At 33.7% G+C, this 19,714-nt stretch overlaps 1 protein-coding gene across 3 annotated transcripts in view; it reads right to left on the bottom strand.

Annotated features, from left to right (window-relative positions):
* Nucleotides 1-239: 239 nt before the first annotated feature.
* The window catches only part of ELAC2 (elaC ribonuclease Z 2), a 64,138-nt gene continuing 44,663 nt past the window's right edge, over nucleotides 240-19,714 (bottom strand). For all 3 annotated transcript variants that reach the window (XM_031965515.1, XM_031965516.1, XM_031965517.1), the window contains 11 exons: nucleotides 19,618-19,703; nucleotides 18,623-18,741; nucleotides 16,236-16,332; nucleotides 7,915-8,053; nucleotides 4,220-4,258; nucleotides 3,913-4,022; nucleotides 3,217-3,316; nucleotides 3,016-3,136; nucleotides 2,686-2,764; nucleotides 1,306-1,450; nucleotides 240-801 (listed from right to left, as the gene is read on the bottom strand). In XM_031965515.1, the coding sequence (XP_031821375.1) occupies nucleotides 565-801; nucleotides 1,306-1,450; nucleotides 2,686-2,764; nucleotides 3,016-3,136; nucleotides 3,217-3,316; nucleotides 3,913-4,022; nucleotides 4,220-4,258; nucleotides 7,915-8,053; nucleotides 16,236-16,332; nucleotides 18,623-18,741; nucleotides 19,618-19,703 (1,272 nt within the window). In that variant the 3' untranslated portion in view covers nucleotides 240-564. The remainder of the gene's footprint in view (nucleotides 802-1,305; nucleotides 1,451-2,685; nucleotides 2,765-3,015; nucleotides 3,137-3,216; nucleotides 3,317-3,912; nucleotides 4,023-4,219; nucleotides 4,259-7,914; nucleotides 8,054-16,235; nucleotides 16,333-18,622; nucleotides 18,742-19,617; nucleotides 19,704-19,714) is intronic.

The raw sequence follows: 19,714 nt of genomic DNA, 5'->3' as shown, positions 1-19,714 counted from the left end.
GAGATTGGATTAAGGATCAGAGTTGATTAGTTGGTTTCTAAAGTCCTTTTCAACACTCAAATTTATGAAGCTATCATTCTCTCTTCTTCCATTATAGAGAAATTAGTTCTACCTGAGTAGAATATCATATTTCATGTCCTGCCATCTGCTGAATTTCTGAAAAGTATTTTCAAAAACAAGTTTTTCTTTAAAAACTTCTCTGACAATGTTTAGAAAAATCAAGTCATGTTTCAAATGGATATGATTCAAGTTTTTTATTATTCAATTCTATAATTTAATTCAATTCTACAAAATTCTTATAACATAACTAATATTTGCAAGACATTACATGATGGACACTGGGATATAAAGAAAAAAATCACATTGTCCATCTTCCAAGAGATTACATTCTTCTTCAAAGTCTCTTTCTCTTTACAGTAGCTCTGGCAAAGTTAACAGAGTAGTTTTTTGTTTTTCCTAGAGTGGAAAAAAGATACCACTTCATTCAACCACCACTCATGACCTCCCCATGAAGAAAAGGAAGCATAAATGCTATTTTACTGTCCAGGGCCATGGTTGATGCCTTCAGTTTACTTTGAGCTTTTTGATTGGTGGAGTATTAGATTCCTCTTCTCTATTATGAGTCTCTTTGGGCCCTTGTCCATCATCATGCCCACAGTGATCTGAACTAAAAGTGGCCTTTTTAATCTGTCGCAATTCCCGTTTTTCCTTCCTCTCTACCATCTCTTCTATCTCATCAGCAAACAAGGCTTTGAGAGGAGAAATCAGTCTAGGAACTGTGGAAAAGTCTCCAAAGCCAACCTGGAGAGAAGTGAGAAATGAAAGGTTATAGACAGCTCAGGGAACAAAAAGGCATGGGGAACAATATCATATACATGCTCTTATTAACACAACTCTCAGTTCAAGGGATCTACAAAGAAAAGCAGAAGCTATTTCCTAATTTCATTATATAGTAACAGATAATAGTCACACCATAATAGTCACCATTTAAAACAGGCATATGTTAACTGCCTCTCCCTTCAGAACATGAGACTTAGTAATACTGAATTGTGTTTTGAAAAATACAAGTACCACTGTGGTAAGAATCAATGGAGTACCTATTCTTCCATCAAAGTGTTATTATCACAGGCAGGCTAGATCAATTCTGGGGATAGTTAAAAGAAAAAATCTATAATAAATAACCTTGCTAAATAAAGAAAAGGGGAAAGGACTTGGAATTAATGTTTCAAAGTAAGAAAATGTGCATGATACAAATTCTCTGCCCCAAACCTCAATCCAACTACATAATACATGGTATATACATACCCTCATGTGGTCAAATGCAATTCCAACTTTCTCATTGAAGTCAGGGCTGAAAAGGGGAATCTTGGCATAACGCTGGCTAAAGTGGTTCAACATGATAAATTTGGCATTCATCTTCACTCCAACTCCAATTGCTTGGGAAGTAGTGCTATAAATGAATGACAAAAGCAGAATGTTGACTAAATGGAAAAGAAGCAAAAGAGTATCTAAAACCTTTCACTTTCAAAATAAAATGATCTCAGAGTTTAAAACAGCTACCTCTACTTTTCTTCTTTTATGACAATTTTTAAAACTTCCTTAAGACTAGGAACTACTTCCTACTTCTTTTACACCTCTATAAAACACTACAGAGCCTATAATAGTAGGAAGAATATTGGACTTACAGTAAGAAAACCTGGACTGTCCATTCTTATGTCTACCACCTACCAGGCAGTTGTATGACTTTGGTCAATACAAGTTTCTAAATCAATTTTTTAAATTATAAAATGTGGATGATTAAAAATTCTTCATTCAACAGGCTATGCCTGGATACACAGCCCTAAATAATTTGGCAATTTTGTAGTTTATAATTTTCCTGCATATAGAGAATTCAATAAACATTTAATAACATCACCAGAGTCTTCTCGCTTCGATCTGTAGTCCTTGCTTCCTGAATGTATTAGGCTAAGGTATTTTCAGGATGACTTCTAAAACATTAAGCCTATAACCCTCTCAAGGGCTAATAAACTGTTGAACTTTCAATGAAGCCAACTGAAGGAACTGGTAAATGTGATTGCTGAGCCATTGCACAAATAGATGACAAGAAAATCATGGCCTGATCACGGTTCCTGTGAAAAATTTCTAGAAATTTAGTAAACTCTATAAAACTTTATAAATCAATCATTCAATAATGAAACAAAAAAAGTTAATGTGATATGAGGCTACATTAAGAAATCTGGACATCTACCTTCAAGTATGTGAAGAGCTATCAAATGAAAGCGGAATTATATTTATTCTTCTTGGCCTCAAAACAGCTGAGCTGAAGCAATAAAGGGAAGCTTCAATGAGACAGATTTTGATTCCATGAAGGAAAAAGTTTCTAACTACTGCTATCCTAATGCAAAACAACCTTCAAGTAAAGACTGGATGACCACTTTAGGGAGATGTGGAGGGCTATCTTGTTGAGTATGAGCCAAATCATATGGTATATGAATTCTCTTTTCAACATTTTCATTCTTATCCAGAGAAAAGACCCCCTTAAAGCTGAAGTAGCTTGCAAACTTACAAAACACTGGCTAGAGTCCTACAACGTGATAAAGGCTGGTAAGACACTGAAACAAAGACACTCTATAAAGAAGTGGTGAAAGGTCACATTTAACAAAAAAGAGTTAAGGAACAAATTACCTGTGTGTCTTTTCTACAGCTTCCTCCTCTAAACCATCTTCCAAAGTAGCTTCATGAATAAGCATAGTAGCTCCTTTCCCTAAGTAAAATAAGTTAACATGATCTAAATGCCTTTTAGGAAAGAAGGAGAACCATTATCTTCACTTCTCTAGTTAGTCTTCCTCAGAGTTGCTTAAAGTAAGAGACAAAGAGAATCCAAAGCTGATACTAAAGCATATGCTACTGTAATCAATTTCCTGCATTCTCTTCCACCTACAAAAATAGCAAACTAAACATTAAAAAACCAAAAACACCTTCAACCAAATTTCTTACCTATGTGCAATTACTCACCCAACTGGACTAGAGCATCACATGGCATGGTGTCACCAGAGTAGACTATTTTCCATCCTGATTTATGGACCAATGCACAACCAAAAGCATTCTTACAGTGCTTAACCAAACATGTCTGAAACTGAATGAAAAAAGATGAAGGGCTCTGCTGCCCCTGCTACCTTACTTTTCTCCCTATGAGGTAACTAATAGATTCTTTACCTCTTCCAAATCATATTTTTCTAACAGTGAAGTAATTAATCTTGCAATCATGGGTTTGGAGACTTCAGTTCCTTTCTGGAGGCACTTTGCAGGGATCATACTATGTAGAGAAAAAAAGAAAAAAAAATTACATCAAAGTTAAGGCCTTGCTCTAATGAAGCCAATATATAAATTTACTAAGAAATAAAATTAAACATATGTCATTGTCAATAAAATAGGCAAATTCTCAGAAAATCATATGTCATAGGAACAGCACAATTAAAGCAAAAATGGATTAAAATTCACAAATAGTTGGAAAATAAAAAGTTCAAGTTCTTTTCCTCAAATTTTGTCTTTAGTTCTAGGCTTGCACAGTATTCTTTTTAGGGTTCTGATGATTCCTGTTGACAAGAGTTAAGCTATCCAAGCAAGGATCAAGAATTGTACAGTAAAGGTTCTTAACCTAAAACCCAAAAACTTGTTTTCAAATACTTTGATAATTATAATTCAGTATAAATGGTTTCATTTATAATCCTAAATATTTTAAACTGTTTATTTAAAAATACTATTCTGAGAAGGGGTTCACAGGTTTCATAAGACTACCAAAGGGCCTATGGCACAAAACAGTTTTAAAATTCTGTTTCTTTAAAGTCTCTTGAGAAGGAGTAGATAAAGAGAATGGTAGAGTCAGAGGATAAGCAGGTACTAGTCACTCACCTGACAGCACCTAGAATCTCCTGACAATGGTCATGATACTGCTGTAGCCATGTCATAACTTGAGTAGGTGCTACTAATAAAAGCGGGATAGATGATTTTCCCACTGATGCCTAAAAAAGTAAAACAGGAGGTCTCAGCATAGATGCATCTTCAGAAAAGCTCAATGGAAAAAGAAGAAATGGGTGTTTCCTTTGAGGTGTGTGTGTGTGTGTGTGTGTGTGTGTGTGTGTGTGTGTATGTGGGTGTGCATGCACACACACACGCATTATTATTAACGCTCAAATTGCCAATAAATAGTTTAACTTACCAAAGCACGGTTTCTCTGTAACAGGATATTTAATAAGCCCTAGAAAATAAAAGGAAAATAATAGGAAACCTATTTTATTTTTTTCCTTCCCTATAGCTTTATTTTACTTAGTTCTAGGTTAAATTTCTCCAATATTTATATTGCACATGAGAATTCTATACAAGGCCTACATCTTTAAGCTCCTAAATGAACAACCCTGAAGATGGTCTCATTTTAGCTTCTCCTGGAATGCTAAGGATAAAAAAATGCCCTACTCCTAGACTCTTACACCACAATATCAATCCTCAGAGCTGACTAGATATCAGCTACATTCAAAAAAACCTATAAGAAAGAAAGTTAAGAAAAAATGTGAAGGTTCAAATCCAAATTAATCCTATTGTTAATCACTAAAATGCCTGGGAGGAGATAAAAAAAGGCAATAAAGACTTCCCCAAAAGGTCTCTAAGGGAATTACTAAAAAGAAAGATAAAGACTGAAGACCTCATTTTCAGTAAGAATGTAGACTAGAACAGGGAAAATTATGTTACAAATCAATTGTATAAAACAGTCATTTAGCTATGATAGAATACACCCTATCTGTGCCCAAAGTGTAAGCTGATCTCTCTCTTAGAGAGAGGTCTCTAGGGGTAAAGAGACTTGAGGAATACCTCTCCACTCCTCAGATTATCATGAAGAATAGGAAAAAAAAAAAGCATCAATATAAAAAGTAAAGAAAAAGAACCTAAAAGAGACAGAGAATACTAAACTGTATTCAGAAGTTGGAAGACAGAATGTCAGAGAAAAAGAAAAGAGGGACCATAGAGTATATGGAATTAATAAAAAGACATAAAAGGTTTTTCCCTAAAAAAAAGGGAAGGGGAAATCCATAAATGAACCAATTAACTAAGCATTTAACTAACCAATTAACTAAGAACTTTGTTATGTGATAGGAAAAGTTTCTCTTTTATTAAAAACAAATTACTTATTCTTTAAGAAATGTGTAGGTTCTTCCAGGTGAGAAATGATACAAGAAGGAAGATGCAAACAGAAATAATTGGTGACTGTCCTGAAGAGTGCTGGATCAGAAATTTGTCAGTCTAGTAATAACATAGACATAGCTTGTTTTCTGTATCTAGGATATGACAGAAAACTTCACGAAATTCATGAAAGTATAAGACTTAGTTCTGATGATTCAACAGGAGTACAAATTATACTGCCTCAGAAAGCAATGTTAAAAATTAAAGTTATTTATCAAAAAATGAAGAACTTAAGAAACAAATGTCTAGTAAGCATCTACTATGTGGCAGATACTGTGCTTAGTGATTTACAAATGTCTCATTTGATCCTCATAATTTATTTTCCAAATTTTACAGTTGAACAAATTGAGGCAGAGAGAGGTTAAATGACTTACTCAGGATCACAGAACTAGTAAGCGTCAGAGGTCAAAATTGAAGTCAGGTATTTCTTCCTGACTCAAGGTCTAGTATTCTATCTACTCTACCATGTACTTAAGAACACAAATGGTATTTTCATCAGTGCTTTAGAACAAAGGCAGCAAGAGGTTTTAGGGCATCCAATGTAAAGGAGACAAACTTGATCTTACTGCTAACATAAAGATTTGGGATAGGGGGAGCTAGGTGGCACAGTGGATAGAGCAGCAGTCCTGAAGTGAGGAGGACCCGAGTTCAAATGAGACTTAAACACTTAACACTTCCTAAATGTGTGATCCCAGATAAGTCACTTAACCTCAATTGTCTCAGAGGAAAAAAAAAAGATATGGGATAAAAGATGAATCTAACATTTCTCCAAATAAGTATATTATTCAAAGTGAACAGGACAGATTAAAAAAAAGGTATACTGATATAAGAAAATCTAGTACCTAAAGAAGAAATCATGGTAGAAAGTATTTTTTTTGGGGGGAAAAAAAAGGATGGGAGGAAGAATGGAACAAATATCAAGAATAAATCATGAAAGATTAACTATTTCCATTTTCAAATTAATTGAGCTAGAAGATTAAGAAATGTTAAGGATGGAACTAGAAACTGAGTGAATGTCCATCAATTGGGGAATGGTTGAATAAGTTATAGTATATAAATGAAATGGAATATTGTTTTATACAAAATGATGAGCTGGCTGATTTCAGAAAAGCTTAGAAAAACTTTCATGAACTAATGCTAAATGAATGAGTAGAACCAAGAGAATATTGTACACCAATTATGTGATGAATAACTGTAATGGACTTGGCTCTTTTCAACAACAGGAGATTTAAGGCAATTCTAAAACACTTATAACATAAAGAGCCATCTGCATGCAGAGATAAATACAGAGACTGAATGTGGATCACAACACAGTATTTTCACCTTTGTTGTTTCTCATTTTTTCCCTTTTTGATCCGATTTTTTTTGTGTGCCAAGATATATGTGGAAATATGTTTAGAAGAATTGCACATGTCTAACCTATATTGGATTGCTTACTGTCTAGGGGAGGAGGAAGGCAGGGAGTGAGGGAGGAAAAATGTGGAACACAAGGTTTTACAAGGCTGGATGTTGAAAACTATCTTTGCTTATATTTGAAAATTATTTGAAAAATAAAAAGCTATTTTTTTAAAAAAGAAATGCTGGTGATATGTTTACAAAGTCTCTTGTGCTATTCAGGGATAATTCAATTAGGTAGATTCCAAGATGAACTTAAACAGTCTCAGTTTAAATCTACTTTTGAAGGAGATCTCTAGCTTCTACAGGAATCTGTCCTTGGCTCTGTGTTATTTAAAACTTTTATCAATGATTAGGATAAAGGCAGAAATGGAATGCTTATCAAATTTACAAATGACACAAAGTTAGGAAAGATATCTAACAACCAAGGACAGGCTTAGGATTAAAAAAAAAATCCAACTATTATATTAAAGTTAATAAAATGAATAAATGTATACTTAGGATCAAAAAATTATCTTCACAAGTACAATATGAAGGATTTCTAAACAGCAATTTCTCTGAAAAATATCTAGACATTTTAGTGAACTCAAATTTAGTAAGCTCAATATTATTTAACAATGTGATATGGCAGTCAAGAAAACTAATGAAATTTTTGGTTGTAATCAGAGGGGTATTGAATCTCAAAATGACAGTTCAAGGATTAGAGGCATATTTTAGGTAGGCTATTGATAAACTGGGGAGGATCCACAGAAGGGTACTGTAAAGGTCCTTGAATTCATACCATGGAAACATCAACAAAGGGTATTGAAGATCTTTATACTAGCGTGAAGAAAATTTATAGAAAACATGATAGCTGTGTTCCAACTAAAAGGCTATATCATGGAAGAGACTTACTAATCAAACCAATTATTCTTGACCCCAGAGATAAGAACTAGAATCAAAAGGAAATCAAAACAAAGAAAATTTAGGCTTATTAGAACTATCCCCAAAGGGAATGACTCCTTTGGAAGCAGTGGGTCCTTCCTTATTAGAGGTCTTTAAGCAAAGACTTTTGCAGAAGGAATTTTTGTTCAAGTAAAAGTTGGACTAAATCCTTTCCAATTCTGAAATACTACTAAAAAAAAAACACAACAACAAATATTCACAAATAACACAGTAGTAAGAAAGAATTGAATATCAAAAAATTGGTATTGAAGGGGGGAAAAATGAACACAAAATTGAAAAGTGGTAATAAAAAGGATCCTATACCAGTAAAAGAAGCCTTGATTCTAGATCATTACTCACTGTATGGTGATCCGCATGGATATGAGACACAAACACAGCAGCAATGTTAACCAGGATTCTATCTACTTCATCCCCATAATGGCGGCAGAGCTGCCCAAAAGTGCCTTCCCCACAATCCAGTAGGAGAGATTGGTCAGAGCTGCCAGGGAGAATACCTTTTTAGTTTTTTTTTTTTAATTTATAATGATTATTATTTTATTTATTTTATTATTATTATTATTAAATTCAGGCTTAGTACCAACTCCACCTCCACCACCACCACCAAAAAAGGTTAATGAGCCAATCTCTCTTAAGAAGGTAAAGCATTACTCTAAGACTCAAATAAAAACTGATCAGAGGGCATATAATCAGAAAACCACAAATTAATATTAACTGTGTTGTACTATATTTTTTAATTTTTTAAACATTTCCCAATTATATTTTAATCTAATTTGGGCAACAATGAACTTTGGAGATCTGAAGTACATTTGGGCACTCCTGCAAGAAGACTAGAGATAGGAGGTCACCAGAACAATGTTCTTTAAATAAGTTTTGATTTATTTACTACAAAGAAAAGTTGTGAGGATTCCTTTTAATAATACCAACAGTGCATATTTATGAGTTTCAAGATTTACAAGGTACTACAGATAGTTATAATCAAAATAATTATAGAGGTTCCAAAGGAAAAAAAACATGAGAAAAGAAACACAGAGCCTATAGAGATTATCTTTATAGTCCCTCTTTAAGTTTTTTAATTAAATATTATTCAAATATTTGTACTTAGAAATGATCTAAGAAAGAAAAGCAAAAGCCATCCCTGTCTTCAAGAAATTTATAATCTAAGAAAGACAAGATGCAAATGTTTATCTAAACAAAAAAATGAAAAAAATTTAGATCATTTTGGAGGGAAGGCATTAGCTAGAAGAGATAATGAATCAGGACAGAGTAAGTTACACAAAGGCTCCAAGAAAACAAGAAACCTTTTATGAGATACATGATCATCTTGCCTTATGAATAAAAACAATACCATGAATATAATTGACAAGGATTATGTACCAATATCTCTTCCCAAGACTGAAGGGACAGGAAAAAAAAATTCTACAAAGGATTTTGTAATATTCTCCAAAGCAAAACATATACCACGATAATCAGGAACTTTTATTCAAAAATTGGGCTCAGAAGAAAATGACTAAAAATTAAAAAAATTTTTTTTTTTAATTAAAGCCTTTTATTTACTAAACATATGCGTTGGCAATTTTTGAACATAGACCTTTGCAAAACTTTGTATTTCAAATTTTCCCCTCCTCCCTCACCCCCTCCCTTAGTTGGCAGATAGTCCAATACATGTTAAATATGTTAAATCCAATATATGTATACATATTTATACAGGTATCTTGCTGCACAAGAAGATGAAGAAAAAAACTGATAAAACAAAATGCAAGCAAACAACAACAGAAAGAGTAAGAATGCTATGTTGTAGTCAACACTCAGTTCCCACAGTCCTCTCTGAGGTATAGATGGCTCTCTTCATCACTGAACAAGTTGCACTGGTTTGAATCATCTCACTGTTGAAGAGAGCCATGTCCATCAGAACTGAATGTTGTATAGTTTTATTGCTGCTGTGTATAATGATCTGGTTCTGCTTATTTCACTTAGCATCAGTTCATGTAAGTCTCTCCAGGCCTCTCTGAAATTGTGCTGTGATCATTTCTTACAGAACAATAATATTCCATAACATTTATATAACATAATTTATTCAGCCATTCTCCAACTGCTGGGCATCCACTCAGTTTCCAGTTTCTGGCCACTACAAAGAGGGCTGCTACAAACATTTTTGCACATGTGGGTCTCTTTCCCTCCTTTAAGATCTCTTTGGGATATAATCTCAATAGAAACACTGCTAGATCAAAGGGTATGCAGAGTTTGATAACTTTTTGAGCATAGTTCCAAATTGCTCTCCAGAATGGTTGGACCCATTCACAGTTCCACCAACAATGTATCAGTGTCCATTTTCTCACATCCCCTCCAACTTAGTCATTATCATTTCCTGTCATTTTAGTCAATTTGAGAGGTGTGTAGTGGTATCTCAGAGTTGTCTTAATTCGTATTTCTCTGATCAATAGTGATTTGGAGAAACTTTTCATATGACTACAAATAGTTTCATTTTTTCATCTGAAAATTGTCTGTTCATTTCTTTGACCATTTATCAATTGGAGAATGGCTTGAACTATTATAAATTTGAGTCAATTCTCTATCTATTTTAGAAATGTGGCCTGGGGTCTTTGGGTTTGTCAAACACTTGATTGCTATAGTCATTATTTTGTTCTGTGAACCTAACTATTCCACTGATCAATTGCTCTATTTAGTAGCCAGTACCAAATGCTTTTGATGACTGCTGCTTTTTAATATAGTTTCAGATCTGATATAGCTAGGCCACTTTCATTTGCTTTTCTTTTCATTAATTCCCCTTGAAATTCTTGACCTTTAGTTTTTCCAGATGAATTTTGTTATTTTTTCTAGGTCAGTAAAATAGTTTCTTAGGAATTTGATTGGTATAGCACAAATAAGCAGATTAGTCTAGGTAGTATTGTCATCTTTATAATATTTTTTCGATCTACCCAAGAGCACTTAACATTTTTCCATTTGTTTAAATCTGACTTTATTTCTGTGGAAAGTGTGTAGTTTTGCTCATACAGTTCCTGACTCTCTCTTGGCAGATAGATTCCCAAATATTTTATTCTATTGACAGTTATTTTTAATGGAATTTCTTTTTGTATCTATTGCTGTTGGATTTTGTTAGTGGTGTATAAAAATGCTGATTTATGTGGATTTATTTTGTATCCTGCAACTTTGCTAAAGTTGAGGATCATTTCTAATAGTTTTTTAGTTGATTCTCTAGGGTTCTTTAAGAATACCATTGTATTATCTGCAAAGAGTGACAATTTAGTTTCCTCATTACCTACTCTAATTCCTTTAATCTCTTTTTCATCCTTTATTGCCGAAGCTAGCATTTCTAATACAATATTGAATAGTAATAGTGATAGTGGGCAACTTTGTTCACCCCAATCTTATTGGGAATGGTTCCAGTTTATCCCCATTACATATGATGTTTGCTGATGGTTTTAAATAGATGCTACTGACTCTTAAGGAAAAGTCGATTTATTCCTATATTCTTTAGTGTTTTTAATAGGAATGGGTGTTGGATTTTATCAAATGCTTTTTCTGCATCTATTGAGATGATCACATGGTTTTTGTTAATTTGGTTAGTGATACAATCAATTATGCTAATAGTTTTCCTAATATTGAACCAGCCCTGCATTCCTGGTATAAATCCTACTTGGTCATGGTGTAATTACCCTGGGGATGATTTTCTATAATCTTTTTGTTAAGATTTTATTTTAAGATTTTTTGCATCAACATTCATTAGGGAGACTAGTTTATAATTTTCTTGCTCTGTTTTCATCCTACCTGGTTTAGGTATCACTACCATGTCTGTGTCATAAAAAGAATTTGGTAGGAGTCCTTCCTTCCCTACTTTTTCAAATAGTTTATATAGTATTGGAGTTAATTGCTCTTTAAATGTTTGGTAGAATTTACATGTAAATCCATCTGGTCCTGGGGATTTTTTCTTAGGGAGTTAATTAATAGCTTGTTCTATTTCTTTTTCTAAAATAGGACTATTTAAGTAATTTATTTCCTCTTTTGTTAATCTGGGCAATCTATAATTTTGTAGATATTCTTCCATTTCACTTAAATTGTCAAATTTATTGGCATAAAATTGGGCAAAGTTACTCCTAATTATTGCTCTAATTTATTCTTCATTGGTGGAAAGTTCTTCCTTTTCATTTTTGAGATTAACAATTTGATTTTATTCTTTCCTTTTTTTAATCAAATTAACTAAAAATTTATCTATTTTGTTGGGTTTTTTTTAATAAAACCAACTCTTAATTTTATTTACTAATTCAATAGTTTTTTTATTTCAATTTTATTTATCTCTTTTAGTTTTAGAATTTCAAGTCTAATATTTGATTGGGGGGTTTAATTTTTTTCTTTTTCTAGCTCTTTTAGTTATAAGCCCAATTTATTGATCTTATCTTTCTCTAGTTTATGCAAGAAAGCATCTAGAGATATAAAAGTTCCCCTTATTACCACTTATTTTTATTACCAGAAATTGTGGTATGTTGTCTCATTATTGTCATTCTCTTGGATGAAATCATTGATTGGTTTATGATTCATTCCTTAGGATGAGATTATTTAGTTTCCAATTACTTTTTGGTCTCTTTTCCCCTGGCCTTTTTTTGAATGTTAATTTTTATTGCATTGTGATCTGGAAAAAAATGTGTTTACTATTTCTGTCTTTCTACATTTGATTCTGAGGTGTTCATGTCCTAATATATGGTCAATTTTTGTATAGTTTCCATGAACTGCCAAGAAGAAAGTGTACTCCTTTCTCTCTCCATTCAATTTTCTCCAAAGATCTATCATACCTAACTTTTCTAGTATTTTATTTATCTCTTTATCTTCTTTCTTATTTATTTTGTGGTTTGATTTATCTAGTTCCAAGACTGCAAGGTTGAGATCTCCCACTATTATTGTTTTGCTATCTAGTTCTTCTTGCAACTCTTTTAACTTCTCCTTTAGGAATTTAGATGCTATACCACTTGGTGCATTGATGTTTAATACTGATATTGCTTCATTATCTATGGTACTCTTTAGCAATATATAGTTCCTTTCTTTATCTCTTTTAAATAAGTCAATTTTTGCTTTTGCTTGATCTGAGATCAGAATGGCTACGCCTGTTTTTTTTTTTTTTTTTTTTTACTTCATCTGAAGCATAGAAGATTCTGCTCCAGTCTTTTACCTTTAAATGTGTTTCTTGTAAACATCATATTGTAGGATCCTGGCTTTTAATCCAGTTTGCTATCCACTTATGCTTTGTGGGAGAATTCACCCCATTCACATTTATGGTTAAAATTATTAATTCTGTATTTCCTGCCATCTTACTAAGCCCAAATTATACTTTTCTCTTTCCTTTCTGTCCTTCCTCCCTCCCCAGTATTTTACTTATGAGCACTACTTGACTTAGATAGTACTCCCCTTTAGAGACCCTCCTCCTTTTTTATAACTTTCCCATACTATTTCTGTTTTCCCTTCTATTTAGTCTATCCCTTTCCTTTTCCTCTTTCCCCTCCCACTTTTTTATAAGGTAGGAGAAGTTTCTCAGTGAAAACAATTATGTCTAATATTCTTTCTTTGAGCAAAATCTGATGAGAGTAAGATTCACACAATGTTCATCCCCCTCCCTTCTTTCCCTCAATTATAATAGGTTTTCTTTGCCTCTTCCTGAGATGTAATTTCCCTCATTTTACCTCCACTTTCCCCTTTTTACCAGTAGATTCCTCTTTCCACCAGTAGATTCCTCTTTCCACCTTTAGTTTCTTTTTATAATACTAAAATCAGATTATACATGTATTCTCTATGTATACTCATAACAGAAATACAGTTTTGAAGAGTTCTTTTCTTTTTACCTTTTTGTACTTCTCTTATGTTCTATATTTAGAGGTCAAATTTTTTGTCTTTTCATCAGAAATAAATGGAAATCACCTGTTTCATTGAATGTCCATCTTCTTCCCTAAAAGAAAATGCTCAGTTTAGCAAGGTAATTTATTCTTGGCTGTATTTCAAGTTCCTTCTCCTTTTGGAATATCAGATTCCAGTTCCTTTGATGCTTTAAAGTAGAAGCTGCTGGGTCTTGGGTAATTATTATTGTGGTTCCTCAATATTTAAATTTTTTTTTTGGCTGCTTGTAATATTTTTTCCTTGGTCTGATAATTCTGAAATTTAGCTATGATATTCCTCGGAGTTTTAATTCTGGATCTCTTTCAGTAGGTTAATTAATTTCAGTAGGTTAATAAATTCTTTCAATGGCTATTTTACTTTTTGATTTTATGACATCTGGGCAGTTCTCTTTGATGATTTCCTGAAAAATAGTGTCTAGACTCTTTTTTTAATCATAATTTTCAGGAAGTCCAATATTCCTCAGATTGTGTCTCTCCTAGATCTATTTTCCAGGTCAGTTGTTTTCCCAAGTAGGTATTTTACATTTTTTTGGTTTTGCTTGACTGATTCTTGTTGTCTCACTGAGTCATTCATTTCCATTTGTTCAATTCTGAATTTTAGTGAATTATTTTCATTTACTTTTTTTTTTAAAACTTCTTTTTGATTTGTCCAATTGAATTTTTAAATGAGTTGTTTTGTTCCATGGAATTTTTTTTCCATTTTACAAATTCTGTTTTTTAAGGAGTTATTTTCTTTTTTCTGTTTCACAAATTCTGTTTTTCTGAGAGTTGTTTTCTTTTTCCATTTTATCAAATCTGTCTTTTACTGAGTTATATGCGTTTTCCAAACCCTCTTGCAAAGTTTTAATTTCCTTTTCCCATTTTTCTTCTAGCTCTCTTTTAAGATGCTTTTTAATTTCTTGTAGAAGAGCCTTGTGTGGGGACCAATTTATATCACGCTTTGGGCCTTCATCTGGAGATGATCTGCTTTTAATCTCCTCAGGGTTTGAAATCTGTCCTTCTCTTTCACCATAAAAACTGTCTATTGTCAAGAGTTCTTTTTGCTTTTTTACTCATTTTTTAAAAAAGTTAAGGTCTGCTTTTAGGGCAGGGGAGGTTTTCCAAGCTTCTTCTATAAGTGGCTGCAGCTGTGCTGAGTCAGTGCTGACTCACTCCTGGTGCTGGGTGGACGTTGCCAGGTCCCCTGAGATTCTGGCATTTCAAGGTTCACAATTTACCTTTTGTGTTTGTGTTGGATGTTTCATAACTTCTCTGCTGATCTAGTGGTGTGCAACCAGGGCGGAGTAGTCAACACTGCTGCTGTAGATTCCTCCCTGGAGATTCTCTGCCCCAGGGTATCCACAGCAACATGGGACTCTGCGCTGCCTGCGCTGGTGTCTGTGCTTAGCCTGCTTGTGCTTGGCCTGCCTCTTTCCATTCCGATTAAAACAGACCTTTTCCGGCGATCTTCAAAATGATTTGCTGGTAATTTGTTGCACTCCCAATATTCATAGATTCTGCCAGTTCAGAGCTAATTCAGAGAGGCTGGATTTGCTAATTAGTCTAACGGTTGTTGAAGTAGTTCTTCAGAAAGAAATGTGTGTCCTCTCCACCATCTTGGCTCCGCCCTCCAGAAGTCCCCCGAAAAAATCATTTGGAAAATATTGTTTAAGATTAAGAATTTAAAGAGGACAAAGTTCCCAAATCACTCAAAAACTTTATACTTATAAATCATAAATTCCTTTCATTAAGAAGACAATCAGAGGGAATCAGATGTACCAACTACATTACAGAAATTGAAAGTGACTATTTTTTCAATCAAGAAAGAACTGAGTATTCATTTGGGAGTCATATTCCTCAGGGAATCAATCAAAAAACAATTATTATAAAGACTAGGCACCGTGCAATTATTATGTCATTTGTTTCACAAAAACCCTACAAGGTAGCTGCTATTATTCCCATTTTACAGATAAGGAAATGGATACAAATAGAGGTTAAGCGATTTGCCCAGGATTGTGCTGCTGGTGCTATGTGTCTGAGGCAGGTCTTCCTGACTTCAGGACCAGCACTATAGCCACTGTACCACCTAGCTGTTATAACCAAAAGTTTCCTGATTAATCAGTATACTACTATTTCATTAGCGCCTTGTGAAGTAAGTGGTAACAAGACTATCATTCTATTTTGCAAATGAGGAAACAAGCTTAGACAGGTAAATGATTTGTTCAAGGGCAAATACTTGAAATGAAACTTGAATTCAGATCTTTTGAGTACAAAATCAGTGTTTTTCTATGATGCTACATTTGCCTCTTATTACTGACATGTCCCCTTACTGCTAAACATAGAAAAATGGAAAATTATCATGGCAGCAGGAATATTGGACATTTAACTGGGGGCAAGTTTGTGTTTGACAAAGAAAGGTTATCTACAATGCAAATAAATTTTAGGTGAGAAAATCCTGCCTAAGTCTTCATTGAAGATATCACTTAACAGATGCTTAACATGATAAAATTTTAAGCATTCCCACCTCACATTATGGGATATTTTTCATAACACCCAAATGACATATGTGGAATATACAATGAAACTCCCCTGAACAATTAACAATAACAACTAAATAGCCATGGCATCATATTATAGCCCTAATGGGAAAGGAGGAGCAATGAAAATAGTTGATCTGGTCTGTAGAGTGCATTCATGTCCAAAATCCATCACTGAGAGTTTTGAAAATGTTTCTACCAAAGAAATTACAAAACAAAAAAACTCTTCACTATTCCAAAACAATACCTTATGTTCACAAGTGTGGAACTGACGTTTCGAATCTTCATTGGAATGGCAGAGCCTGTTCCGAGGAAGATGACTTCTGGATATTGGATTCCTTTTCCTGTTGAAAAGTATATAGAAAACATCCCATTTTCCCTGACCCAAAAATTATACAATATTCAACCCTACAACCCACAACAGTAGCCTCAAAAACCAAGTATTAATAAGTCACTCACACAGCTTTTCAGAGATAAATCAAACTCATAACTTTAGTTCAGAGTAAAGAAAAAGGATGCATTTCCTCAACTCAGATTTGGTTTTAGTTATTCAATACAGGAGAGACCATGTAATTACATAAATAACTATTTTTCTTCAATTTTTTTTTTAAACAAAGACTGATAACCACAAAGAATGGTTTACCTACCCTCATGGCAAATATTAGGAATGTGACAGTCAAAGACTTAAATTACTTATGAAATTATACAAGCAAATTCTATCACACTTCTCCCAGAAACAGTCCTTTTTTCTCTTCTAAACATAAAAAGAACTTTTGTGGGGCTTAATAAAATCTACTCTTAGTAATGACTGACAAGTAACAAAACTATTTAGGTCATGACTATTTTTTCAAAAAATTAACAATCACTGTGAAATAAAATTTTCCCAGAACACAAATAGAAAGAATTTTAGAGTTTTGAGAATTCTCACTTGCTTAAAGAAAATCATCAATTGACAATAACTAGAAACCTTGAACATTTCAAAAAAGTAGAAAAAAATATATATTCGATGATTTAAAAAAAATTTGTAGCCTTAATATCTGCCTAGATGGACAGAAGCAGCTGCACCCAAAGAAAGAACACTGGGAAATGAATGTAAACTGCTTTCATTTTTCTTTTTCTTCCCAGGTTATTTTTATCTTCTGAATCCAATACTTCCTGTGCAATAGGAGAACTGTTCGGTTCTGCACACATATATTCTATCTAGGATACACTGTAACATATTTAACTTGTATAGGATGGCTTGCCATCTGGGGGAGGGAGGGAGAGGGAAAGTCGGAACAGAAGTGAGTGCAAGGGATAATGTTGTAAAAAAATTACCCAGCATGGGCTCTGTCAATAAAAACTTATAATAATAAAAAATATATATATTGCCTATGCAAGATGAGAAAACAGTCTTCTAAAAAAAAGTATTGATTAAAAAAAAGCAGGAGTCTGGTTTAATCACCAGATTTGCCACTAAAATTCATATATGACATGGAGCCTCGCTTCTTTAAATCTGTTTTCAAATCTGTACAATGAAAATGCCAGAAAAAATAAATTTCTAAAAAAAAAAAAAAAAAAAATTAAATTTTCCATTTTTGACAATTTATGAATATGTGATTTTTATAGACAGAACTTATAAAATCAAAGTGCTTCATTTTGCAAATGTGGGAACTAAGTTCTAGAAAGGGGAAGTGATTTGTCTAAGCTCTTATATCAGTTCCTAGAAAAGTTAGAACAAGAAGCCAATACTATTTTCATTAAACCATAAGGTGGTCCAGAATCATTTCTTAAGTAGAAATCAGCTATCTAGTGAAACTGAAGGACAAAAAAATTAGATTATTCAGACTTAAATTCAAACACAATGAATTATCTAATCTATTGGAATCTTTACAAAGTGTTAAGCCATTAGATTTGATAGAGACAATAATTATCTAATTTAGCATGGTTCAATATGATTGATTTGATCTTAGAAGGAGATATTTTGGACCAGAACTTGAAACAAGGTACTAAGTACAACTGATAGAAACAATGCTTGTGTTCACACCTTTAGAGAGCTCATAAGTATCTAAGTACTCAATGGAATTCACATGGTTGGGAGATTTCAGGCTTAGTATGAGATATCCGAATTCACACCTCCCTTAGGGCCAGAGAGCACTCTGGGAGATAACCCAGAACCCTTCTCTCTCCAGAAGGAGGAGTTAACTTTTTGGAGATCATATATATATATATATATATATATATATACATACACAGGAAGCTCTTAGAGCTGGAGAGTTACTTGGGAATATTGACTGGGGTCAGAGAGGAGCACTCTGGGAAGAAGCCCACAAACCCTATCTTCGAGGCAGGAGAGATTCATCATATCTTCTACCTTGGTGCTGGCTGGAGTCGGAAGGACAAACCTTTGGATTTGGAGACATTCAGGCGGAGTTCTTAGACCCAAGTGGAGAGATAGGCCTCTGAGCTAACTGGGCTACATTGAGAAAACAATAAAAGATCTGAACTTTTATCACCTGGCTGTGTTTTGGAAAAAGAAACACCAACACTAATCCATCCACACAACCATCCTAGATAATCAACAAGATACCAAAGAAATCTTTATTCTGTAAAGACACTGCCAAAATACAAATCAAAATAAAGGGTTCTACTCACCTAATTGTGCTCTACTGTCCACCATGTTTTCCTTATACTCCTGTACCCTTTCCTGGAAATTAGGTAAGTCCAGAGCCTCTGTCTCAAATTCACCAGGGTTGCAAGTGATACAGGCATCCCTGGAGGAGAAAAAAACAAAACACACACACACACACACACACACAAAAAAAAAAAAAAACAATCAATATTAGTTAAATGGGGGAAAGGAATGCAATTGGTTGGCATCGACAATTTTGATGTCTGGAAAAATTGGCTTGACAACAATCTCCAGAAAACTCTTTAACGTGGAGTTTAACCAAATTGCCCAAGTTCATCTAAGATAAAAGAGGTGGAACAACTCCCTTTACAATTCTGAACCCGCAAAGCTACTTATAACACTTCCCCAAATTTTCCTGGGCTTTGGGGTAAGCCTATTGCACCTGACATAGAGAAGATGGTGCTAATCTGAATTGGCAGAAAGATGTTTCTCGATAGAATTCCCCTTACTAATCAACTCACAGATTCCTATTCTTAACCCTAGCTTTGATTAGTATGCCATCAATATATGCCTTATCTGTAGTGCAATTGGCTTACTCAATCTCAAGATTTATGATTTTTAAATTCTACTGCTGTTCAAGCTCTATGGCACTTTCAGGCCTAGGATACTAACAGGAGCAAATCAGATTGCCTTAGTATCTATCAACTTAAATTAACTTCAGTAATTTCAAAAACAGTGAACCATTCCACAAAACTATAGGTATCAATAAAAAAATCTAACCACTCAGACTTCTGAGAAGTATAAAGACTGTACAAAAAGACAGTTTAAAGCAAAGTTATTGCCTATAGTTTCAAAACACTCTAAGAAGAGCAAAGTATAAAAGAGAAAACTATTCTAATAAAGACAAAATTATTACATAGAATTTCAAATGACAGAATTCAAAGATCTAAATAAATGCATAATAGTTTCAACCCCTCCACTCAAAGTTCAGCAGTATGATGATTCCAGAATCACATACTTCTGCCAATGGAGTTTGGGTCTCAGCTGGTACTTCAGAAGGCATTCACCACGAATTACAGGCAGGGAGAAAGTAGCCAGATCCTCCTAAGAAAAAT

The sequence above is a fragment of the Sarcophilus harrisii genome, chromosome 4 (assembly GCF_902635505.1).
Source record: "Sarcophilus harrisii chromosome 4, mSarHar1.11, whole genome shotgun sequence".
In the NCBI taxonomy this organism is placed as follows: domain Eukaryota; kingdom Metazoa; phylum Chordata; class Mammalia; order Dasyuromorphia; family Dasyuridae; genus Sarcophilus; species Sarcophilus harrisii.
This window is presented reverse-complemented; position numbering and strand designations above follow the sequence as displayed.